General features: G+C 47.9%; 3 protein-coding genes across 5 annotated transcripts in view; all 3 read right to left on the bottom strand.

Annotated features, from left to right (window-relative positions):
* Positions 1 to 272: 272 nt before the first annotated feature.
* On the bottom strand, positions 273 to 2,133 carry TMEM25 (transmembrane protein 25). The gene is given in 6 exon segments (XM_066334856.1): positions 273 to 433; positions 530 to 682; positions 685 to 999; positions 1,073 to 1,363; positions 1,573 to 1,857; positions 1,941 to 2,133. Coding segments are annotated over 6 exon segments (1,203 nt in total). The 5' UTR covers positions 2,026 to 2,133; the 3' UTR covers positions 273 to 359.
* Positions 2,134 to 2,520: 387 nt separating this feature from the next.
* TTC36 (tetratricopeptide repeat domain 36) lies at positions 2,521 to 3,786 on the bottom strand. 3 transcript variants are annotated; one of them, XM_066334865.1, is made up of 3 exons: positions 3,515 to 3,786; positions 3,085 to 3,395; positions 2,521 to 3,014 (listed from the first exon to the last, which is right to left on the bottom strand). In XM_066334865.1, exons 1-3 carry the CDS (start codon positions 3,625 to 3,627, stop codon positions 2,746 to 2,748), a joined length of 693 nt encoding a protein of 230 aa, XP_066190962.1. In that variant the 5' UTR covers positions 3,628 to 3,786; the 3' UTR covers positions 2,521 to 2,745. The 3 variants fall into 3 exon arrangements, with proteins under 3 accessions (XP_066190962.1, XP_066190961.1, XP_066190960.1); XM_066334864.1 differs by having other exon boundaries at positions 3,085 to 3,273; positions 3,519 to 3,786; XM_066334863.1 differs by lacking the exon at positions 3,515 to 3,786 and having other exon boundaries at positions 3,085 to 3,512.
* A 134-nt stretch (positions 3,787 to 3,920) lies between these two features.
* KMT2A (lysine methyltransferase 2A) overlaps positions 3,921 to 23,965 on the bottom strand; it is a 41,177-nt gene continuing 21,132 nt past the window's right edge. The window contains exons 15-36 of the mRNA XM_066334853.1: positions 23,483 to 23,667; positions 22,722 to 22,895; positions 21,830 to 21,940; positions 21,513 to 21,586; positions 20,818 to 21,008; positions 20,401 to 20,507; positions 20,120 to 20,257; positions 19,447 to 19,605; positions 19,041 to 19,158; positions 18,883 to 18,961; positions 18,474 to 18,634; positions 17,638 to 17,823; positions 12,725 to 17,021; positions 12,347 to 12,427; positions 11,777 to 11,841; positions 11,221 to 11,391; positions 10,563 to 10,637; positions 10,118 to 10,292; positions 9,618 to 9,725; positions 9,078 to 9,161; positions 8,585 to 8,714; positions 3,921 to 8,221 (exon numbers count right to left, since the gene is read on the bottom strand). Of these exons, the coding sequence (XP_066190950.1) occupies positions 7,946 to 8,221; positions 8,585 to 8,714; positions 9,078 to 9,161; positions 9,618 to 9,725; positions 10,118 to 10,292; positions 10,563 to 10,637; positions 11,221 to 11,391; positions 11,777 to 11,841; positions 12,347 to 12,427; positions 12,725 to 17,021; positions 17,638 to 17,823; positions 18,474 to 18,634; positions 18,883 to 18,961; positions 19,041 to 19,158; positions 19,447 to 19,605; positions 20,120 to 20,257; positions 20,401 to 20,507; positions 20,818 to 21,008; positions 21,513 to 21,586; positions 21,830 to 21,940; positions 22,722 to 22,895; positions 23,483 to 23,667 (7,145 nt within the window). The 3' untranslated portion in view covers positions 3,921 to 7,945. The remainder of the gene's footprint in view (positions 8,222 to 8,584; positions 8,715 to 9,077; positions 9,162 to 9,617; positions 9,726 to 10,117; positions 10,293 to 10,562; positions 10,638 to 11,220; positions 11,392 to 11,776; positions 11,842 to 12,346; positions 12,428 to 12,724; positions 17,022 to 17,637; positions 17,824 to 18,473; positions 18,635 to 18,882; positions 18,962 to 19,040; positions 19,159 to 19,446; positions 19,606 to 20,119; positions 20,258 to 20,400; positions 20,508 to 20,817; positions 21,009 to 21,512; positions 21,587 to 21,829; positions 21,941 to 22,721; positions 22,896 to 23,482; positions 23,668 to 23,965) is intronic.

Genomic DNA, 23,965 nt, shown 5'->3' with positions numbered 1-23,965 from the left:
ACCCATCTGCCACAGCAGCAGGTAAAGGGGTAAAGAGGATCATGCAGTGAGTCACAAACCTGCTAAAGCAAAGCTGGTGCTTTCCCCAGGAGGAATCGCAGTGCTAGAGCCTGGCTTTAAACAGCTTTGATGCATTTTAATTATAACAGAATACTGGTAAAGTTCATGGACTACATAAAACCATGCCCTGGCTGACAGTGCAGCTCCCAAGCCCTGCATTGCATAGCACAGCACAGAGCTGGGGCTGGTTAGTTCTCACTTCCCACCACGGCCATCCTGGCACCCTCAGCTGCTCGGCTCCGGGGGCTGGTACATACCTGGTGCCGGGCAGCCCTGGCTCACTGGCACCACACTGCAACTCACAGCCAGATCTCATCACTGCTTGTGCTGGGCACTTTGTAGATGCGCCCGGACTTTGGGAGCTGGACAAAACCTGCAGGACAAGGAATCTGATTGCCTGTTGGGGCAGCCATGGAGCTCTGTGTCCCACAACACCTTTTGGGGCCACTTGCCCACCTGCTTCCCTTACCAAGTTTGCTGAGGACCAGGGAGTTTTCCAGTCCCAGCAGGGCACTTTCTTCTCCCCTAGCACTGGCTCCTGTGTCCTTGGGGGAAGCTGCAGAGAAGCAAAAGGAGGGGAGCCAGGACATCTATCACTCACCTAGGTGGACCTGGGGCCCCACGTCTTGCTGCACTGGCACATCAGGCTTTTACCTCCATCTTCTTGTGCAAGGTCACTGAGGCGCAGGTTGGGTGGCAGGGACTGGGTCTGGCGGGGCAGATGTGTGCCCTGGGGCTGCGGGAGCTCAGAGCTGCTGCAGTGGGAGCACTGACTGGGTGGGCTGTTCCCTCCTTCTTGCCCTGGACCTCGCACAAGCTTGGGCAAGTGGCATGCCAGGCAGGCAGCACAGAAGCCCAGGCTGAGCAGGGCAGCCAAGGCCAGGGCTGCTCCAATGGCAACACCCAGGACAGGCAGCTCCACACGGGCATCCAGCAGACCTGCACAGTCAGTGCAGACCCCTCAGCACCCTTCCACAGGGCCATTGCACCATGCCCACCCCTCAACAGTTACCTGTGGGCAGGAGGGAGGCAGTGGTGATGCCCACAATGTTGGCTGTACTGACGGAGAGGTTTCCAGCTGTGCAGCTGAGATGGATGTTGAGCGAGTGGTTAGCCACCCCTGGGTAGCTGGTGGCACCCAGCAGGAGAAACTTGGAGGTGTTTGCCATCACATGCCCATCCTGGTCCACCCAAGTGATGCTGGCAGGTGGGTTGGCTTGCACCAGCACAAAAAGCACCAGGAGAAGGCCAGCATCCTCGACCTGCTGGTAGTGAGTGCCTTTCCGCAGGATCTCTGGCTTATCTGGGTAAAAAACAGGCAGTGAGATGGGCAGGAGGGATGGGGGCAACAAAGCTAGGAGCGCTTGTCTACCTTGTTTGCACAGGACTGACAAGATGCTGCCCTGCTATGGCTGTGGTGGATGTGGGTTATGGTCCTGCCTGAGCTGGATATGAGCCCCACATGCCCTCCCCACACCCCAGTCTGGAGCAGGCCAGCACCGCAGACCTTACACTGCACATTGAGAAGGATGGAGGTGTTGTAGGTCTCACTGGAGGTCGGGTTGGTCACGGAGCAGTTGAGCTGGTGGTCAGAGTGCTGGCCAGTGAGGGTGAGGATGCCGGCAGTGTCCGCAGTTGAGAAGTTGACTTCCCTTTTCTGACCGTTGAGGTACCAGGCCAGTGTGGCGCCGGGGACTGCCCGGGGAACCCAGCAGGTGAAGATACGACTCTCCCCCTCCTGCAGGGTGCACACTGCTCGCGGCTTCTCATCAGTGGTGGGGTCCAGTTCCTCTAGTGCTGCCAGAGAGCCCACGGCACATCAGAGCTGTGGCAGGTGTCCTGCTCCCGGAGTCACGCACCGGACCCCACCACAGCCTCACCTGCCAAGCAGAGCGCCAGGAGGCTGAGCAGCAGCAGCAGCAGGAGGGCAAGGGCAGCTCCCCGCCAGTGCCTGGGACACCCCATGTTATATCAGCCGTGCTCAGCGCTAGGAGAGAGGCAGCTAGAGCAGGAACATGGGGCCGTCCACCACGCCGGGCTCCGGTGTTCCAGTACACAGCAGGGTCGGAGGATTTGGCCCAGCAGCAGCTTACCTGCAGCATTGCTGCTACTGGGTCCAGCCCAGTCTGCAGTGCGGCTCTGCGCCTGGGCCCCGGCACGCAGGGCAGTGCATGCGGCGCAGGGGCGGGCCCCAGCACGGCTGCGAGCATTCATTGCTCTCGCCAAGCCCCCGTCGCCGCCTTCCCCGAGCGGGATTGCTGCGCGCAGCCGCGGGGTCAGTCCTGCCGCTTGCGAGAGAGTGCCTCGCCAGGACAGGGTGTGCACGCCCCCGTGCCTGCCAGCTCCCTTTTTGCAGGAAGAGGCGCTGATTTGCACCCACCGGGCCACCCAATCTCACCGGGGCTGTGCACGTTTGGGAATCCCACCACAATGCCTGCAATGTTACAAGCAGAGCCCAGGTGCTGGGAACAGAAGGAGGTTTATTCGGGGTGGAACAGAGCGAGACAAACACAGCAAGTGCTTCGGTACTTTCAGTCCCTGGCTGTTTGCCAGGAGGAGGAACAGAAGCTCTGCACCCGAGGTGGATCTTCTCTGGCCGCTAGGACGTGTCTGCCTAGGCCAGCTCAGGAGCACGGCTCTGAGCCCAGCCCACTCGCTGCGTGGCCCATCCATCTCCTGCCCGTCTCAGTCGCTTCCAGTGCTATCCGGGTTGCGCAGCCGACCGAGCATCTCGCAGAGCATCTGGTTGCAGAGCGCAGAGTAGGGGTTGAGAAGCACGAGCTGCTGTCGGGCGAAGGCGCTGCCCAAGCGCGCTGCGCGCTCGAAGTCCCGCCGCGCATCCTCGTCCCGCGCCTGCAGCCGGTGGATGAGGCCGCGCTGCACAAAGCTCTGGCAGGCGGCACGTCCGCAGCCGCGGCTGAGGCGTATGGCAGCGTCCAGGTCCTGCAGGGCACCTGGAAACGAGGGGAGGCATTGGTGGGGGCTGGGGTTACCAGGAGACCACCCGCACCTGGCGCTGCTCACCTGCCACGTCCCCGCGCAGGCGTAGGGCTTGGGCCCGGTTATTGTAGCCAGAGGCGCGCTCAGGCAGCAGGCGAATGGCCTCACTGAACCGCTCCAGGGCCGTGCTGAGATCTCCTGACTCAGCCGCAGAAACCCCCTGCAGCTCCAGCTCCCGGGCTTGATCCAGCAGCTCCAACGGAAAAGCTTCCACTAGTGCAGGGTAAATGGGAGATCTTGACGTGGAAGTGGAGGCACCAGGACGACCCATGGGGCCCAGTCCCACTGCCACCCTACATTCTCTGTCCCGGAAGGAACAGACACAGAGCAAAGTGCTGATGTCCAGCCTCAAGCAGGCACTGGTCTCAGCCTGCAGAACCCCCTTCCCTGCCCACCTGCTTTGCCCCAAGGGAACCTTGCTGGCAATTCCAGCGAGAACCTGTTGCAGCATCACTCACCTTCGCCCTGGACATCCTCCTCCTCCTCATCCAACCCTGGGATATCCCCAAAAGGGGTGCTGGGGTTAAAGATGGTCTGCAGGACGGCCCTGTCGTTTGCTGTGGCCATGCTGCTGTGTCACTGAGGCCTGTGACAAGGCTGCAGGCACAAGCAGGCTGCCACAGCCCCGTTAATGTTTACACTGCCAGCCCCACTTCACCCTGCCCTGTCCTATTGCAGCCTGGCTGTGAGGCCCCACCGCCTGGCCAGTGCCCCCAGCAGTGACCCCACACACACTGGAGTCCAGGGCTCCTCACCAAAACACCCTGTGCAGTCCTTGGTGTTGGCCAGGGGATCCCATGCTTTGTCAGTGTCCTGGAGAAGTAGCAGCTCCTTAGTTCTCAAGAAGAAATGGACAGAGCCCTCTGCAGCAATAAACTTGACATGTTTATTAATTAAACTATCACTTAAATAAAAAAAGTGCATAGAAAATAAACATGTTTAAAAACTCCTTTTTTTTTTTTTTTACAACTATGTACACTTTTTATTTTTACATTCAGTCTTTTGCAGAGCTTTCAGCATTTTTTTAAACTATTAAAGTATTTCCTTCTTCCCTGTGGCAGGGAGTTAACACTGATGTACTTTAGACATGTTTCCTCTTAAAAAAAAAAAAAAAAAAAACCAAAACAAACAAAAAAACCCAACAGAAAAACAGAACCAAAAATCCAAAAAACCAAACAACCAGTAGATTGGAAGAACACAAGAAAAAAAAAGAAGTTTTGTTATACATGATAAGTTGTCAAGAAATGTATTTCTAGAACATAACCTTGCCTTTGCAGAGTTTTTTTTTTTCTTTTTTTTTTTTCTTTTTCTTTTTTTTTTTTTTGAAACAATTATTCACCTATCTGTAGTTACTAAAGAGACTGTAAGTTCAATAAAAGAAACACCACAAGTATAGTTCTCGGCTGATAGACGAAGCTACTGTACCTTGTTAAAAAGATACCAGGAAAGCACAGAGCACATTTTTCCTTATATGTAGGTGGTACCCCAACATTCATAACCAAAACAAGAGGAAGGAAAGGAAGAAACCAAGTTGTACAAGTACTGACTGTAACAAGATGAGCCGGGAAAGGCAGAGCCACCCGCTCCCAGCTTCCGGCCCTGGCTGCCGGTGGGGAATGAGCAGCAAAGCTTTCCCGGAGCCGTGAGCAACTGTAACACAATCCTTATCTATAGTGTTAAAGAGAATTAAAAGCCATGAACCGATACTGAACTAGGCTTCATTACACGGTGCATTACTATATTAGTTCCTATATATACTGTATTTATAGTTATAAAAAAATTTGCAAGTGTTGAGAGTGGACCAGTGTATGGGTGAATGGCATGATTCTGCACAGACCATCCTGCTGAAGAACTTGATATTGCTTTGAAATGAAAGAAAACCAGAAAGAAAAGATACCCAGCCCTTTGCAATGACCCGCTTCTCCTTTAAAAAAAACATGTCGGTTTGTACAAAAAAAACCCCAAAAACGCCCTAAGGTTCCTTTTTTAGTATTTTCAGATACCATGATCTGCGTCAGTCCTTATAAAATATACATTCATACACGGGGAGCTGGGTGCTCCTGGCCAGCCCGGGCTGAGGGCAGGTGGGCTCAGCTGCCCTGGTTTCCCCAGCCCTGCTGCCACTTGCCCCACGGGCCTGGGCTGGCCACGGCGGGTGCAGCTCCCTGGGGGTACAGACAGTTTCACTGGCCACAGCGGCTCCTGCCGAGGCAGCCGCAACGGGAATAGCAGCAAAGCGGGCACCCGCTGGCTCGGCTGGTCCCGGAGGGAGGAGGTTGCCTGGCACTTGGATCTTGAGGGACTCCTGAGGCACAGCGCTCCCCTCAACCCTCCTTCCCACTTCTCCCCATGTGGGGTGGCTCTGGGCAGCGCTTCCCAGTGGAGCCTCCTCCTGCAGCCAGGAAATCGGGAGGTGGCAGCAGCGCGGGGCTGAGAAAGCGCAGCTGAGCTCTGGGATAAATTCAGGGGCTTTGCCATGGCGAGGGCTATGCCCCCGCCCCATGTCAGAAACGGAAGGAAAAGGGCCAAGAGCAGCTGTGCCCGGGGGCCACAGGGCCCAGATCCCCTGGGGGGGCACTCTCTGGGCTCCTCAAAGTATGTGCGTTCCCAAACTGTCAGTGCATCAAATCGTCTCAGTAACAAATGCAGCGTCAATGTGACCTTGCTTTCAACAGTTACCAACAAATTATCCTCACACAGTGCAATAACAAAAGGAAATCGGCAGGTTCTGAACCTCCGAGCGCTGCTTTTCCTTCTCAGGGCAGAAGTCTCAAGACCAGAGAGGTGTAGATGGGGGATGCCTCTCTGAGAGACCTGGGAGTCAACAGGCACTCCTGGTCCCTTCCCCACCGACTGCCAGTGCCGGTTCAGAGCAGCCCTCGGATACACCAGCTCCAGGAAGAGTGGCTCCTGTAATGGTTGCAGGCTAACCACTAGGAAAGCTTGGAAAGCACTTTCTGCTTTCCCTTCTGCGCAGAAAAGCCCATCTGCCTTTGAAGGACAGACTGTGGTAGGAGGTGTGTGTCTCAGACTGGCCTCCCAGCAAAGAGGTTTTGAGGGTCAGGTCTCATCCTATCTTGCTTTTCAAGCCCTTGCAGGATACCGGCACGGGCAAGGCAGAATCAAACCATCTGCCTGAATCACACACTGTCTTCCCACAGAGCCAAACTCATACCATGCTGGGAAGCTCTCTTTCCTGCACCATCCTTATGGGCAAATACAGTTTAAGGTCCAGTCAACCCTCCCAGAGACAGTTACTGAAGTCAAAAAGGCAGAACAAGAGTAGAAAACAAAACTAAAGCAACCCCCCCAACTGAAGAAAGGCTCAGACTGTGTCCAGCCAGGTATTTCCTAGAACCGTCCTATGAAAATAAAAAAATCATTAAAAAGAGATTCTCTTAAATTAGGATAATACCACTGTAAAAAGCCTCGTCGTAAGTGCTTTCCCCTATGAAGTGCTTCTCATAGAAAAATATACAAAATATATTTACATTTATAAAACCTTAAATACTAAACTGTAAACAGAACAGAGCAGAATCCAACATTGTCACTGTCAGGCTTGGGTCTCTCATTTGTCTTTCTCTGGTTTTGCTCTGAGGCACAGGGCAGACCCCATGGGGAGGAGGACTCACACTGCTCCAACCAGGACAGTGGTGTCTCTCAACTCAGACCTGGCCTGGTTCCTCATCCACTGTGCCAATGCCTCACACATTTCCTATGCATTTTGGGATGCTGTGTGGATGAGGCTGGCTGGCACTTGGCCTTGCCTTTGCAGAGAACTTAGGCTCCATTTTGGTGCCCTTGCTGCGTCTTCTGGGGAACATAACACAACTACATGGTCAGACAACTGACCATGACCATGGCTGCAGGGTCACTCTCCTGCCTGCTCCCCCCAGCCTGGGACACTGTGGCATGGGAAAGCAGAGTGCGTGCCCAGTCCTTCCTAGCTCCTGCTCTGCAACTCTGTGTGGCCAAGGCTGGGGCTGGCTTGCACCCCCCTTCTCTCTCTAGAGAACCCTGTCCACTTCCTTGAGACACCATTGGCTGGCTGAACCAGGGGCTTGCTGGACAGAAGAGGAAACCAGCTGCTGGAGACAAGACCCAGAGGACCTCTTCCCTCCCACATGGCTGCGGAGCGGGAGGGTTGGTGAACAGGAGCCTTTGCTGGCAAAGATTCACAGTGCCCCAACTGTTGGCACAAACCCTCTTTGTCAAAGAACGCCAGGAGTTCCCCTGCTTTCAGGCAGGGATTTCAGAGCAAGATGCCAGCCAAACTGCTTGTGTCTGGTTGTGGGCTGCTCTGTTCTGCTCTCATGAGCAGTGAAGCCAGCCCTCCCGCCCACAGAGCCCCGCGCAGGCGGCACACCTCCTCCCACTCACACATAGTGTTTTGCAGACATGCAGTCCCAGGGGGCTGCTGGTGAGGCACAGCCCTTCTCCCCAGGAGGCAAGCTCAAATACTGCACTACCCAACCACTGACTCAGCCCCAAGAAGGAGAACTCTGGCCAGGAGACAGAGAGGGACACAACCCATGACTGCTGCCCTATGCCTAGGCCTGGAGTGACTTCCCCTCTCCTCTCCCACTCATTAGCCCCACGCTGGGAAACAAATATGGAGGTGGGGGAAAATGAGAATAGCAAAAACATAACCAGGCTGAGGATCTTCTCCAGCCGCCCATGTCTCTCACAAGGGTGAGTGTGCACATGCGAGACATGAAGATGTGGACTCGGACAAACATAGCCGCCAGTCTCAGGTCCCTGAGCCCAGTCCATCTTCACTCCTGCTTCTGGCCTCTCTGTCCCATCCAAGTGGCCGGGGAGGGGCTCACTCGAAGCTTTGGTTCACCCCAGGCTCTGCAGGGCTCACTTGCAGCTGATGGAAGTTCTAGTTTAAAAACTTCCTGCACTTCTTGGCACCGCAGTTACAGGGCAGTTTGTTGCTGGCGTCTTCAATGGGGAACTTATAGTCATAGGTGAGCTCTTCCCCTCGGTAGATTTTGCGCATGGCAAAGATGACAATGTGTTTTTGGCCATCGATGTTGATGACCCGAGAGTAGCAGTTGGGCTCGCAGGAGTGGTTGATGAAGCGGGCCGCGTTCCCGTGCATGGTGGCATCCACCACCTCGGAGTCGTCAATGCGGAACATGTAGCACCCGATGCCCTGTGCAGGGAGGGCACGGGAGGATTAGTGCAGGCAGGGCAGCACAGCCACCCCAGCAGACAGCCCAGGTCTGAGGCTGCTCTGAGGGAGTGTCTGCAGCCTCTCTCCACTGGGCCTTACACACTCACACCTCAATCATTTCATCCCCACATTCACTGAGACTGATCTGAAACCCTGCCCAGACTACAAAAGGGAATGAGAAGTGCCTCTAAAGCTCCAACAAGAATGAAAATAACCCAAGAAGTCAGTAAACACAATCTGAGATGTTCCCAACAGAATTTTCATATAGGCTGTCCTGTCTTCACAGCCACTTTCTAGCTCTCCCAAACTCTTTAAGAACATCTACAGAAACCCAAAACTCACCTTACTGTCGTAGTATTTCTCTCGTTTGTCAGTGAGGATGGAGCGAATGACATTGCCTGAATATTCGATCACCATCTCACCTGCATCAATGTTCCTTTTGCAGAACAGACCCCGGCCATGGATAGGTGACCTAAAATGCAACAAGAAAAGCAAATTATTTCAAATCAGACAAGCAAAGCTCAAAAACATCAGATTGCAAAGGCTGCATAAAACAGGCTGTTTGTGACAAGGACCACTGTGGTACTGTTAACCCTTCTCTAAGGGAACACAAACAAGAATATCACCAGAGCATCACTCTGCCCACATCTGAGCTATTGCCAAGGTAAAGCCAGCAAGGAGCAAGTGGTCTGTGCTGAGGATTACTTTTCAAATACACAACTTGGACAGGGAGAATAAAGAGGGAAAAAGCTTGCTTTTCCCCCCAGTTTTCCAATCTGGCTTCATAGAAGGTTTCTCCTATCCCATGGGCAATGGTACCAGAGAAAAACCATACCTGTATACACCAACTGCCTCCTTGGAGGTCTTCTTCAAGTGCCGGAAGCGCATGGGCATTGGCAGATCCATACTGGTCGCTCTCCTAGAACAAAGAGGGACTGCTAAGCGACGACCTGTGTTTGAGACTCTGTGCCATTTATTATCTGGGGCACTTTCCAAGATGGAGTAATTTATACACTGTGACACTGCAGGCTACAGAGAATACAATCAAAATTAATGCAGTGTTTTCATATATATGTATATATATATGTGTATATATATGTAAAAGATCATTCCCTACCTTTCCTCCTCAAATTCTCATCAGATTGTTATACATTAGTAAGGAAAAGAAGCATTTGAAAGCAGACTGGTCTGGTGGTCACCTTCAGCTGGTCACTTCTCTTGTTTCTGCAGAAGCCACCTCTATGTCTGGCAGTGCTTGGCAGCTTTCAATGTTTAAATACCCCTCAAAGCACACAACCCTCAACTAAGCCAAATCTGCTCATTTTAACCCTCCAACACTATTTTCCCCTTTGAACCTTTAAACCCTGCTGCATACCGGGCTGATTTCAGCTGCACTTCCTCCTCTTCCTCATCATTTGGGTTGTATTCTGGTGGCTGTCGGTGTTTAGACGCCAAGAAATTAAACATATCAAATGCAGATTTCCTGCAATTTAAAGAGACCAAAGGGAGTTTGTTTTACTGACTGAAAACAAATGCGGCTGCCACAACGGTCTGACATTTCTACTGCCTCACACCTTCCCAACTCTGCCTTCTCTAAAAGTCTTGTGTAAAAGTCAGGGTAGACCCAGAGGTTCTGAGAACTTCCAGCAGCAGCCCCAGCCAGGAAAGCTCTGTTAAACCAAGCAAAGGGCCACAAAGTGGCACAGGAAAATGAGCAGAATTTGAAGATGCTGAATGGTTGATTTTCATATGCCAGTTGTTAACATTTAACTGAGAGCTTCAGTGCTGCAGAGATTTGTTGCTCTTGCCCTGCCACAGCATTAGTTACGGAGCCAAAGGGCTGTTAACCCCAAGACTGACAAGGCTCACACTTGCCTCAGGTGGACTTCGGCCCGAGCAGAGCCATGTGGGTTCAAAGGAGGTTCATTGGCCTCCTCTGGCTTGTGAAATCTGAACTTGTAATTGTGGCAGTGCTTTGCGCCGTACAGTTGCTCTATCAAGAACACAACAGTATCATGGATAATCCCCAACATCCGCAATCCGTTCACACCTAGAATGAGAAATAGAGAACAATGAACACTAAGTATCAGTGAAGACTTAGAGCAGGAAGATAACAACAGCTTGTCACAAAGAGCTGGGACACCACACAGCTGTCACAGCAGCACTGTATTAGCTACTGCATTCTACGTGAGAGTTTCTAATCCTTCCATTGGGAAGAAATTACCCCCCATAAAGCCCACAGCAGGTTAACCTGCTTATTACTCCTAAGACCCTCACAGAAAGATCTGTTTGCTCTCCCATGTTCATTGCAGGCTGTTACCTGCAAAGGACAGCTGCTTCAGGCGGGCGTTCGAACGGGCCTCTTGCACCTTGTCAGTCAGTGACTTCCAGGCATCTGCAGCACACACACAGATGACAAACAGTGACAGGGTATCCAAGTGCTGGGATACTCATATTTAAATAAACTAATTGGAGAATATGAAGTTTCCAACTTTCCACAGGCCATAAATTAAGATCCTTGCATCCAACTGCTTTCATCCTCTTGAAAATTCACATTGGCATAAGGCAGGGTGTTCAGCAATAGGTCTGGAGGAAAGTCTGGACACCCAGTACTCCACTGTGTGATCCACAGCGCCTGTTTCTTGACAAACTATGGTTCAACATCATTGGTCAATTGATAAAACAAAATGGGTCAGTGACACATACCACTATATATATATAGCACAGCATATATATATATACACAATGCGTCACTGAATATATTATGTTGCAAAATAAAAAGAAAAATAATAGAATCCAGACATTATCAGGAACTAGGATTGTTCTAGGGGTGTAAACCAAGAGATTTCTCTTTCTCTTTTTAAAAAATCTATAAATAAAGCAAATAAGAGGTCCTCAGAAGTAGTAATTTTACTTCTAGTAAGGACAACTATAAGTACAGTACAACCAGTACAACCAGAACACTGCATGGTTCTCACCTTCAATGCTTTCTGCGCAGATCTGGAAACCATCATCACTTGAGATCTCAAAAACCAAACCTTTTTTTGGTTTCTTCTCACCAAGACACTCTTTCCTCTTTTGTTCTTGCTGAAGCCAAAACATAAGAGGGGAGCTGAAAGTGCTCTCTTCTTCCTCGAGAGCTTTTGAGCCTAGAAAAGTCAGAAGCCAGCATGAAGATGGGAATTGGAAAGAACAATGATTTTTACACCAGGTGTTCCGTGACTGGAAATAATTTACTGACTTGCCTTTTCACCAGCAAATCCAGCCAAGAAAAAAAATCTAGAGAGTGTTGCAGTAAGAGTGTGAAATCTCAAGTGCTGAAATTCTCACAAACTAAAAACAAAGACAAAACTATTTGTCCAAGATCTAAAAATAGCAAACAAACCTTTCCTCCCCTTATAGCAAGGATAACACAAGCTAGTAACTCTGACCCTCTTCCTGACAGAATGACAAACACAAAAATCAAATCTTCAAACATCATTTTCCCAGTCGTGGAGAATTCTGAGACTATGTGTTTTTTAAGAAGTGACATACCTGCATTTTCTTGCTCATTTATTGAGTTCTGTGTTGATTGAGGTTCTGGGACAACAGCCAGTTGCCTTGGGAGGGAAGGAGGAGAACATGGAGAAAAATAGCTAAAAACTGCTTCATTTCCTCATCAACCCTGAGCAGCTGTCTTAGCCAGATACAAGAACCTTTTTCCAGATCAAAAGTTCTGACATCATTTCAGTTCAAAATGAACAAACAAAAGGATTCTACTCAGTAGCATTTCTGTTTGCTGCCTCTATCACTCTGAGCAGCAGGCTTATTTCACACAGTCTGTGACACACTTTCTGGGTCAGCCCCACTCAGGAATAAGGTGTAGGCCAACACACAATCAGACACCGCTGAATGAGCATCTCCTCAGCAGGCACTGAGCTTCCCACAACTACACGCAGCTTAATGCAAAATGGTTCCATATTGCATCTAAATGTGACTGTACCTTCCCCACTGAAAGCTCCCCAGGCATTTTAAGCAGGAATGCCAGACTTCCTGCATTCTCCATACAAATGCCCTTCAGCTCAAGCAAGCAGAATCACACAGAAAGGTCTGTTCATCACTTACCCTGCAGACGGCCCACGTGGATTCTGCAATGGCTGATCTACGCTGGCTGCATCTTGTGCATCTGCCTTCACAGCAGGAGTCCTGGAAGAAAAAGATTTGGGAACATTCAAAATACCTGCCAACCCATGTGTGCCATAAATGAGACTGGAAAGCAGGGTCCACCGGGAGTTGCCACGATGGATTTGGCAGTTCTGCAGAATTACACAAGTAGCAACAACAGCTCCTAACATACAGAGAAGCAGATCATGCTTCCAGCACCACATCAGAATCAAAAGTTGCACTTTGCAATTTGCCTTGACTTGCACAATTTGCTAGTGTAACATTCCCTCATACTGTTACAAAACCTCAAGGATGAGCAAAACCAAACTCTCCTCTTACCCTGTAGCCGAGACCTGGGATACAGCAACAGCCCCTTTTTCGGGAATGTGAGCATCAGAAGAACCAGCCCATGCATGAGAAGTTTTGTGCTTCTTTCCATTCCCTTTGTCTAACAACGGCTGTATGCGTTTGACTTTTGGCTTCATTTTTGTGGCACCTGGCACAGAGCTACTTGCAGACTGCTGACCAGGTGACGGGGAGCCTCCTGGGGACGCTGAATTGGCATGCATCACTGACGAGGAAGCCTTGGTCTGTTCGAGTCCAGTATTGTTTGGAACATCAACCATGGGGGGAAAGCTCGACAACTGTGTTGTTGCCGAAACTGTGCTAAGGTCCAGCTGGGAGGAGGCAACCCCAGTTTTGTTGGCTAAAAGCTGTGTCATGTGCTGAAGCTGGTATGAGCCTTCTGGGTCAGCAGATGATGGAGCGACTGTCATGCCCATTGTCTGTGTGGAGGGTAGAACACATATGCTTGATGCAGCTGTCATGGCTGCTGTAGACGGAGTTTGAGATGCTCCCAGCTGAGAAAACATCCCAGAACTTGGTGGTAAAGTCATGTGCTGCTCCTGAAGACCAAGACTTTGCTGACTAGCTTTGATCAGGAGATTGCTTATCGAACCAAGGTCCCCCAATAATCCAGGGCTTGTTAATGTTACTGAACTTTGCCCCAAAACGTGACCAGGAACTGACCCACCAGTACTAGGGGCTGCTGTGGCCTGCATGGATACGACATTCAGCACTGAGGAACTCGACGTTAGGCCTGATACAGGCCCTGCTGGGAGATGACTGGCATCTGCACCAATAATGCTGGGAGATGTGCTGACTGCAGTAGTGGTCCCACCTTGTGGGAGCAAAGATGTTTGCTCAAAATACATGACCCCAGACTTTGACCTTTTGATAATATTGGGAACGGTTCTGTGGGATGTTGAATTCGCAATGGTTCCCAAATCCAATGGGTGGTTAGAAATCTGGGAAGGAGCAAAATTAATTAAGGTCATGTTGGAGACCATATCAGAAGGAGCTATAGCAGAAGGGGTTCCAGAAGGAGCCAGCTTCTTGTTCTTCCGTGACTGCAGACGAGATATGGGACGTTTTTTGCCCAGGGCAGCAGCTGGCGTAGAAGCAGCAGTACCAAGGTCTGTCCTCTGACTAGCTTCAGACACCAAGAGCTGAGGATCAGGGGGTGGCTGTACTCCGATTAGAAGACCTGGCGAAGGACTGCTGATGTTTGGTGGGAAGCCTGTCTGAGCAGGTGTAGAGAAGGGATGTATATGCTGGTGATGGGCCATGGGCAGTAGACCCTTGCTCGTGGGAGGGAATAATGACTGAGATGGAGGCAAGTTCGGATTCAATCCTGCGGTCAGTGTGAGCCCACTCCCCATGGGCCCCAGCACTGAAGTGTTGGTTTCCATCACACTCTGTGCAGAACTAACAGAAGGGGTTAACTGTATCTTTTGGGTGACGCCATTGGGAAGAGTTTGGAGGACGTACAGGGGCTGCATGTTTTGATTAACTACGAGAAGTTTTTCTGCAGCTGGCTTGAGGTGGGGTGGTGTTGTCTGCACCGCAGCATTGGAGATTTGAGAGGGACCAGGACTGTCAGTGGAGTTTGGCACATACTTCTGGCTCTGGAGGGGAACAGTGGGTGATACTGGCACCTGAATACCCGGAGTCCCGCTGTTTCTTGTTAAATCTTGGTTGCTGCCATGCCCTTGCTCGACAGGGCCGCAGGCCGGGCTGGCTATATGCTCTGCATCTATATGACCCTGGATGAAGTGATCAGGAGTCATGTGTCCTTCGGGGCTTGGGTCTACCCCTGGACTCAGGAGAGCTGCATCGCCTTCCCCTGAGGCAGTTTTTTCTGTGACTGTCACTCTCTTCTCCCCAGACTCTGTGGAAGGCAAGGCAAGCATTGACCTCTCTCCTGAGGAGGAAAGCGAAGACTCTGAAATGACAGCAAGCCTGTTGTGATTTTGGCTGGGCACTGTAGGGCTGCGAGTGGTCAGAACAGAGAGATCAGAAGGAAGCTCCAGTGGCAATTCAAATTGCTCCTCTGCTGATATAGAGGAAGAGACACTGCTGTCCACTGGTTCGGTGGTGGGCAGCTGCTGGGAGAACACTTCAAACAAACCCATATCCTTGCCACGGTTGCTGTCAAGACCTAAACCTTCTCCAAGTGTCAGGAGTTCAGATGATGAGGACTCTGGACTTTCTCCCAAGGCCTGCATAGATGGTGTATTTTTCAGCACAAAGTCCATGATATCGGAAGGGAGTATGTTCCCACAGTCATCACTGTTGTTATTGTCAGAGTCAGATTTCAGAAGTTCTGTGTTGAAAGTGTCCAGTAAGTTCTTGTCAGCAGGTGTGCTTGCATGAGCCCTGCGGCCCGTTTCCAATGAGCTCAGCTGCGCTTCCAGAGAGTCCTGACCCTGAGCTTTAACCCTGCTCACAGGGTGGCAATTTTCAATCTTGGGGTCAGTTTTGTGGACAGTGGAGCTCTTGGTGACTTGCACTTTCTCACCAGCTTCTTCAGTTCTATCCAGCTTTAAGTTCTCTGTTCCATTCTCTTTGCCACTCCTTTTAGTTACCTGGCTGACTTTTCGGGTTGTTGCAGTGACACTTGTATCACTTTCAGTTCCATCATCCACACCGTCTAGCTGTGAGATTTTTGGAAGATCACACTGCTCCTCCTCCCTGAATAAGCCATGGGACGTGAGCCTCTCCTCTGTGTTTGAGGAAACTACTGTCCTTGTAAAATTGTAGTAGTATAAGTCATCTTCATCTGATGTGCTCAAATCATCTGCTCCATCCACTTGTCCTTCTGCAGACCGCTTTCCTCGCTTCTTGCCAGCTGAGTTACTGTAAAAGGGAATGTCTTCCTCTCCGTAGGACCTCACACCATACAGAGGAGTCAGTCCAAAGAACATATTGGATCTGGCCCGAGCACTTCTCCTTGGATACCTCCGTTTGTATGAGCCTTCTTCTTGAGCTTTAGCACCATCCTGTAGCATCAAGCTGTTATCTTGAATGGCCAAATTTTCATACGTGTTATTCTGAGATTCCTGTGTTGGTGCTTCATTTGGACTTCCCTGAATTACAGGGTTCTCTTCTGGGCTTTCTGAAGCTGAGGAGGGCTCTGCCAAAGCAGCCAGGTCTGCCCCTGCAGACTGAGTTTCAGCATCACTTTCCTGCTGTGCATTTTTAGACTGGTTTTCACTTTCCATCTTGAGAGGAGTCAGAGTAACTTTAACGGTGCGTTTTCTGGGTGCCTGTGATTCCTTAGGGGCTGCTTCAACCTGCACTGCAGACCCTTTAGATGGCCCTTGTGAAGATGGAGACTTCTCACCAGCTTTTTCAGAAGGAATATTATTACATAACCTCTGGTTAATTTGTTCAGTTGCCAAACCCTGATTGCCAAAGTCTGGTTTCAGTTCATCACTGCCTACTGCTTGACTTGTCTCTGTTAGAGATTTCAGGGAATGCTTCTCTTTGAAAGTGTCTTTCATTAACTTCTTGCCTTTCTGACGTTTATCTCTGGGGGCAGCAGCTACCTGCTCATTTGCTGCAGGAGATCTACTGTTTACTCCAGCAGCCTTCAAGGTTTTTGCATCCATCTCATCAACCACAGCTGTTTTCTCTGGCTGTAAAGGTTCCATGTGCTGATCTCTATCTTTCCTTGGGCCTCTCTGATGCAAAGGTGGAAAGGGTATTGCTTCTTTGGAAGAAAATGATCCTGAACACTCTTGAAAGGTTCCTATTTTATTAATTTCTGTGCTAGATGAACTCGTTGACTGAGTGGACACTTTGGAGCTTCCTCCAGAAACAAAAGTATGAGATGAATAATCTGGGTCCTTTGAGGTTTTCATTTTCTCTCCCTTAGAAGGTGCACCTTTGGCTATTAAATCTGAACTGCTGGAATGTTTCCCTTCTGTAGATTGAGATGCATCCAGCTGGTAAGTTTTATTTCCAGTTGTAGCCACTGTTTTCTGGGAGCCTGAACTGGTAGAGCAACTTTGAACTGGAGCACTTGGAGGACCCGTGCTCACTGACCCCACAAAGCGGTCAGTACTTTTGACAGTTGGTTCGTATTCTGAAGAGGCCCCCACACTGGAAACTGAAGACACACTGTGCCTGGAGTAAGTGTTCCCAGCTCGTGTAGGGGAAATCATCCGGAGTTTTGATTGTTGCTGTGACAAAGAAGAGGTGCTGTGTCTCCGAGAACCAATGCTCTTAAGTCCTGAGGATAGCAAAGGATCTCCTACTGTCACTATTTCATGGGTCACTGGGGTAGGACTTCCTGAGAAAAAAGGCAAGAAAGACTGTCAGATGATCTTAAACCTTCAAAATGAATGCACATCCAATTCCTTCATACAAAACACAAGACATTAAAACCTATCAAAACTTTTCAGCCAAACAACACCAACACATAATACTGATACTTTAAATAGGTGTTAAAAACCTGATACAGTCAACCAGGATTCAGCAAGTTTGTATCTCAGGGTTTGATATCTCAACTTTAAATATGAATTTTCAACATCAGTTTGAAACAAATTATTAGTCAGAAATAGCTGCTGAAATACAATACCAGATTTCTGATTCTCTCTGGAATAATACTGACTGAGATATTAAGTCCCTAACTGATAACACAGTGCTTTTGGCTCACTACTACTATATGGCACAAATCCTGCCTCTTTTCATCCCAAGGGAATGTTCGTTTTGTTGTACACTTCTCTGCAGGCCATCTCTACTGTGTAATGTTAGAACTTTCTTCTCCTCAGCCTTTCGCCATTTCACTGCTTTCTCTAGAAACAGTGAACTGAACACCTCATTCTGAAAGAAGCCAAGAAAGACAGGAACTAAATCAAAATACTTCCAAAATAAACCTCAATCAAAATCAACAGCACTAGAAATACCTGCAGAGGGTAATGGCCTTGAGCCAGGAGACCTCTGTGCGGATGGGTAACTTGGCCCCCTGATCCTGGGACCCTTTGAGACCACTGGATAGTAACAGGAACTAGAGGTCTGAGAATGCAAGGGACGATCTGGTGATGGTGGGTTTACAATTTCAGGTGTATTTCGGGTGTCTTTCGGTAGAATTTCTGTTGTTGTATAAAAGAGAAACAACAATATAAGCCATAACCGAGCCCTAAAAGCTATGATCTGACAAAGCATATATTATCAAGTTCCACTTGAAGAATCAGGGTATTCGTTAAATAAACACAAAGTCAAAGATCTATGATCTTTGATAATGTCTGGTTTCTTCTTGTAAAAACATTTTCAAACACTTGTAGCAACTGCTCACCTTACACATGGAATCCCACTATATACATATGCAGAGTTTAAGATCCTATGTTAACAATGACAATGACTATAAACATTTTAAAAATCTTTCAGGGCTTTACCCTTGGATACAAGGAAGCAATTTGGAAATACACAAGTGCAATATAACTATTCGACATTGTATTGAACAACCCCTGTATTACAGACCAACACCAACACTCCAAACTCAGTTTGAAGTTTTAGATCACTAGGAAATTCTCTGAGTTGTAGACTAGGAACCATCCCTGCAACAGTGTTTGGCTCAAGTTTTCAAAGGTTAGGAGTACATCCAGGAGCTTAAAGTCTTAAGATGCTGTAACAGGGAAGCCTGAATTGGATTCTAGTACAAATTTAAGAGATTTGGTTTAAGATATGCACTATGTCAAAACCATACAGAGAATATGTTTCTATAAAGTCCTTAGAAGATTACCTGTAAGGGGAACTGGACTATGGGCAATTGTTCTATTATCATCATGCTCTACAGTGCTGTTGATGTCAGGTTCTATGACTGGAGGTCGGCACTCCATGATCTTGCAGGTATACACACAGCGCTTCCTGGCATCTGTTGTGCTCCAGTACACTCTGGAGCACCTGGAAGATAATTCAAACAAACCAATTTACTCAACAGTTGAGTAAACCTCATTTCTGTTTTAAATTTTCCATTTCTCAAAACTACAGGCCAAAGCCCTCCTGGCAGAAAACACTGCACACTTGGCTTAATCAGAGATTTCTCAATAGCATAGGAAAAACTACAGTATATTTTCACATATGTTACTTCAGTGTTTGTTTGATACGAAATATACTGAAAGACATTCAATCTTGAAACAGCTTATACTCACTGATAGCCGATGGGAAACAACTTATCTTCACAGTCTGAGAGGTCATTCAGAATTCCTAAGCAGTCTATTGTCATTGAACCTGAGCAGAGAGAGGAACAGTTCTGTGAACCAGATTCCAGCACCAAAGGTGGATCAACTATCCAGAGACTAGATCATACCAATCATCATGTGGATGTTCTCTGGTTCCAAACCGCTAAGAAATTTTCTCCTCAAACTGATCCCTTCAAAGTCCACAAAAACTCTCCTAAGAACTTCAAACCCATTCTCAGGAACCACCTGGAACACGAAACAAAACTACTGGTTAATTAAAGGAACCACCACACGTATGCTACACAGTTTGTCCTACTCGATCCTCAGTTTGCTGTTCTGGTTTTCAAACTACCACAGAGCACCACTTGCCAAATTTCCCCAGGACAGTTGCATTACTGACTTCTTATTAAGAGCAATGTGGTCCAGCCCTTGTTAGCAAGAAACATATTCAACATAAACTTCTAAAAAGTGCTCATAGTTACAGGCTAACCCCACCTTCAGAGAGTGAGGCAGAGAGCGAAAGAAGAATCTTACCTCTCCTTTGATCAAGTCACGATGCCTCTGGCAATAAACTTTCTTATCGTCCAGAAAGACACAGTTCTTGACTCGTGAGCACATGAAGTGATAGTTACTGGTACAGGAAGTGAGGCAGCAGCCTACTGTGGCGCCTGACTTCTGGCAGAACTCACACCTCTGCAACAGCAAAAAGAAAAAACCAAAAATTTAATCTCTTCCAAAACCAAACCACCATTACTGCTGTCAGTTGGGGTTTTTTTGGCACAGGCAGAAGTTTAGAGTAATGCCTGATCTCCTGCTTCATTGCTGCTCCATTTCACTACAGTGACTCACACACAAGCGAGAGACATGGAGGAGGAGGTGAGAGGAAGAAGAATCCCTCACATGGAACAACTTTTTCATTTGTGGACTGGTTGTCCACAAAAGCCTTTCCCAGACTTTCCTGCTTGTGTTTCATAACCAATCCTCACATTTGCAAGCTTCACTTGGTCTCCACAATATTTCTGAACTGAGCAAGGATAAAATAACTTTGCAAATACCTTCAGTCAGTTCTACTATATTTAGTGTTAAAAAACACCGCAAGGAAAGGACAGAGAAGAACAAATGCACACAAGTCATCTTTTAGCTGGGCTCCCATCGTATGATTTTAAATCAGCATTAAGTTTAACCAAGTGTCTTTGCATGTACTCACCAGCTGCTTTCCCCGGATCACAGCCATGTGCACGTTTTTCAGAGAACCATCATCATCTTCAAACACTTCTGCTGACCACAAAGCACAGTTCACATGTGTCCATTCGTTTTGGCCAATATAGAGAAGACGTCCAGCATCCTAAAGAACAGAAGGATGTGCTCTTTTCAGATGTTCTAGAGGATACAACAATGCACAAAACCCATCCAGCCTATCCACAGTACCAAATCTACAGTACTGCTTAAATGGGTTCCTATAGAAAGGGGAACGGGGCAGATACTCACATTAGCACTGTCATCACCGTATTTCAGGCACAATGCACACTGCCTGTTGTCTTCCACATCTGGAGGTGGGTTCAGTTCAGGACTATCCTCTCTGCTTCTGTCACAGCCTTAGAGTTAAAAGACAACAATATTTACTCTTGAAATTCAGGGTGGCAAAAATTCATCTGGAGAGATTGTCAGTAAGTGAATACAGTAGAAGAGTTTTCAATAGCCAGCTTGGAAAGCAAAGCACACATCAGCCTCTACACAACCTTCATTCTAGGGGAAAAGGGGTGAGTGCAAAAGCATTCTTGGGTCCAAGCTCGGCTCAGAAACATCTCACATGTTACTTCCTCTGAATGATTTCAGGTCACAGAGGTCTCCAAGACAGCTGCATTTCTAGTTTGGGATTGGTAATCCTGATATCGGCTCTCTTACCAGAGATGGGAGGTGTAGGAGGATGTAGAGGAGTTGGTGAATCCGGCTCTCCAGGCCCTTTGAGTTTTGGAGCTGGAATGATTTTCTTCATCAGAGGAGGCTGTTCAGTGTGGTTGTTCTCTTCACGCTCCTGCCACTGAGCATAATTATGGTCGAGCGATGGGGGCAGCACCGCGTTCGGCAACATACCACTGCTGAGATGAAGCAAGGAGTCAGTGTCATACCTGGCTTAGAGGTCCTTATGCTCTGCCTACCAGGGCCTGCCTAACTGACATCTTCCCCGCAGCAACAACTCCATTCATTACCTACAGCCCAAACGTGTTCCCCACCAGTCACATTTTAAGGTTTGTGATGTGGCTGTCTGCTTCTTTGAAGGGTAACAGATGCAGGAGGACTACCCCAAATGGGGGCGTGAGAAGAAGGAGAGGGAAGGAAGGTCAGGACTGACAAGCCAATGCACAGTACACCTAGTTCTAATTAAGAATTATGGTTACTCTGCTTAAAACAAGGAAGTGTGTACAAAACATGGGAACTGGATTACTGTGTAACTTCTTAGGAAAAAAAAAAAAAAAAAAAGGAAAAGAAAATAGTAAAAACAGAGATTCCAACCCCACAAACAGGCTTTTTCAATACATTTTGCTTGGCCAGCTGGCAAACAGCAGGGTGTCACAGTTGGGTACAAAACAATTACTTACTTGCTTGTTACTTTATTTGGCTCCCAAAATCTGGACTTTTTTACACTGAACCATGGAAAAACACGCTCCATTTGCTAAAGGAAAACAACATCCCATTAGAAAAGTTAGACAACATATCAAAAACTTCAAAGACATTCAGGAAAGATGTACTATAAATGCACAACTAGTAACATCTCATTAACATTAACAACTCTGACAATGTATTATTTTATTCTTGGAAAGACCCAAGCAAGGCTAAATGTGGTGGCCCTTTGGACTCCAACATCAACAAGCTGTAGGATACCAAGCAAATTTAAAGTAACTATAGGCCAGCTCACCCGAATAAAGAAGGACTTGACCATGCTGTTGGCTTTCTTAATCTCTGGCTGCCCACCATCAGCATTAATGGCTGCTTGAATTATCTTCACGATGTCATCACTAAAATCCAGCTGTAAGAAATCCACAAAACTTCACATTAATAGGGTTGTCTTTTGCACAGCTATACCACCCACTAATTTTTTGAAGCATCAAGTGAACATTCAGATAACTCTATGATTGAACCAGAGCATTAACTTAAAAGCAGAAAGGGAATTTGGCTGTGAAGAAGCAAGAAGCCCTCTACATTTGTAAACTGGGCGGCGGAGCAGCTACCTCCACAACCGTTCACTTCAGCTGACTGCTGATTTGTTTTACATCCACTAAACTAGCTGTCTCATAAGCTCATTTTTGGTCAAAATCTGGCGCTACAACATTTGCCAAGCACTTTGCAATACACAAGATTATGAATTCTCTAGGAAAAAAAAGAGGAAAAGGCAAAGAGAACAGATTTGGTCAACACCAGCATTTTCTGTAAATGACCCTTGAAGACATCACCCCTCCACCCATGAATCCTTAGCTTCCAGCTAACCAACTGCAGCAGGGCTATTTGGCCAGACCTTCAGTCAGAATTTGCACATTCAGGATGATCTGAACATTTGTCTACATAAATGTCTGACTAAGAACAAATGGGGTCTAACAACGTACCACTGCTGGCTACAGAGAGCCCTACAAAGTGTGAACTACTTGTGTCTGGACCAATACTAACCAGCACTAGCCAGAACTATTTTTAGCAGCACAATAACCTGTTTCCTTGTTTCTAAAGAAAAGCTTAAGCTGCTCAGTTATGAACACCATATGTGATAAAGCAATTCACAGTGTCTAGTAATACAGCGGAACACAACTTTCACATACCACGGAGGTGTAACTTCCTTGATCCATTTTTCTTTTCACTCCTTCCAGATCCAGAGGCTGGTGCTCCTCCTGTTTACTGACTTCTGTTAGGACAGGAGGATCGGGACCCTCAGGAGAGCTTCTGGATGGGATACTCTCTTCTGTCTCAGGATTTAAATCAGGTGGTTTTGCTGCCTGTGAACACCAGCAACGAGACAGAGGGATGTTAACAATTGAAATGCAGCTGCTTCTGATGATACGCTCCCAAGCCCATTTATTGGTCCAGTGATTCTCACTAATGTGAAGGAAAAGGAGACCTGAGTTCTGAATTTCTGTCCAAAACATGGGGGCAATGAAGAAAAGCTCTTAAACAGCTTTCTGCTGAGGCCTGTAAGGTGCACAGCAGGACAGAGCCATCAGGCATAAGCATGAAACTCATTGCTCAGAAGTCTTATTTCTGAGTGCGTATTTCAAGACAAAGATCCTGTTCTTCTGTCAGAAAAGCACCTTCAACATCACAGAGCTAAATCCTCCCATTCCTTGAAGAATTTTACCCTACTTTTCTTTCAGCTTCACAAGTTCTATCACAGATACCCACTTCTCTGCTTCCAAAGTCATCAACAGAAGAAAGAAAAAACACAAATGAATTAAAGTCCATGTTGTTCCAAGTACAATGCAGACACTTCTGCACCATGAGGCACAGCAACACCTCAACAACTCAACTGAATGCCACGTACACTTCAAGCCGGAGTAACCCCAACAGAGCACAGATGCCAGCTTACCTGTCGATACCGCAGTAAGTGGCTGGTAGTTCTGGAATTCAACAGGGCTGTTAAAACCTGCTTCAAGGAAATCTGCAGCTCCTTTTCCAGTGCCAAACGCCATTCTGCAGGATGCTGCTCTGTACAGTTAATGCAGGTATATGCAACACTCTCGGGCAAGTTGGAGAGTATCTCATACATTTCATCTGGAGACAAAGAAGACAAGATAACCATCTGAACTGCTTTACTGAAGGATACAGAGAAAAACCCCTGCCCTGCACTTACTCCCTAACTGATACTTTCCAAATCACAAAAGCCCCTTGTACCTTGTACAGCTAATTGAGGGACACTGCCTTTGAGGAAAGTCCTGTGCTTTCAGGATGTCATTGGTATTAGCACTGGTTTACCTGTTGTCACTCTACAGGCATTTTTCGGGTAGGTCACAACATGTGAGTGTGTTAAAGTAACACTCTAGAAAGGCTGAAGACTTGATTGCTTTGGTCT

The sequence above is a fragment of the Sylvia atricapilla genome, chromosome 23 (genome assembly GCF_009819655.1).
Source record: "Sylvia atricapilla isolate bSylAtr1 chromosome 23, bSylAtr1.pri, whole genome shotgun sequence".
Taxonomy (NCBI): Eukaryota; Metazoa; Chordata; class Aves; order Passeriformes; family Sylviidae; genus Sylvia; species Sylvia atricapilla.
This window is presented reverse-complemented; position numbering and strand designations above follow the sequence as displayed.

Coding starts and splice junctions, on each gene's coding strand:
- TTC36 (XM_066334863.1), bottom strand. CDS start 3,511: ATGCTGCAACAGGTTCTCGCTGGAATTGCCAGCAAGGTTCCCTTGGGG. Junction 3,015..3,084: donor CCTGCGCGGGGACGTGGCAG/GTGAGCAGCGCC, acceptor CCTCGTTTCCAG/GTGCCCTGCAGGACCTGGAC.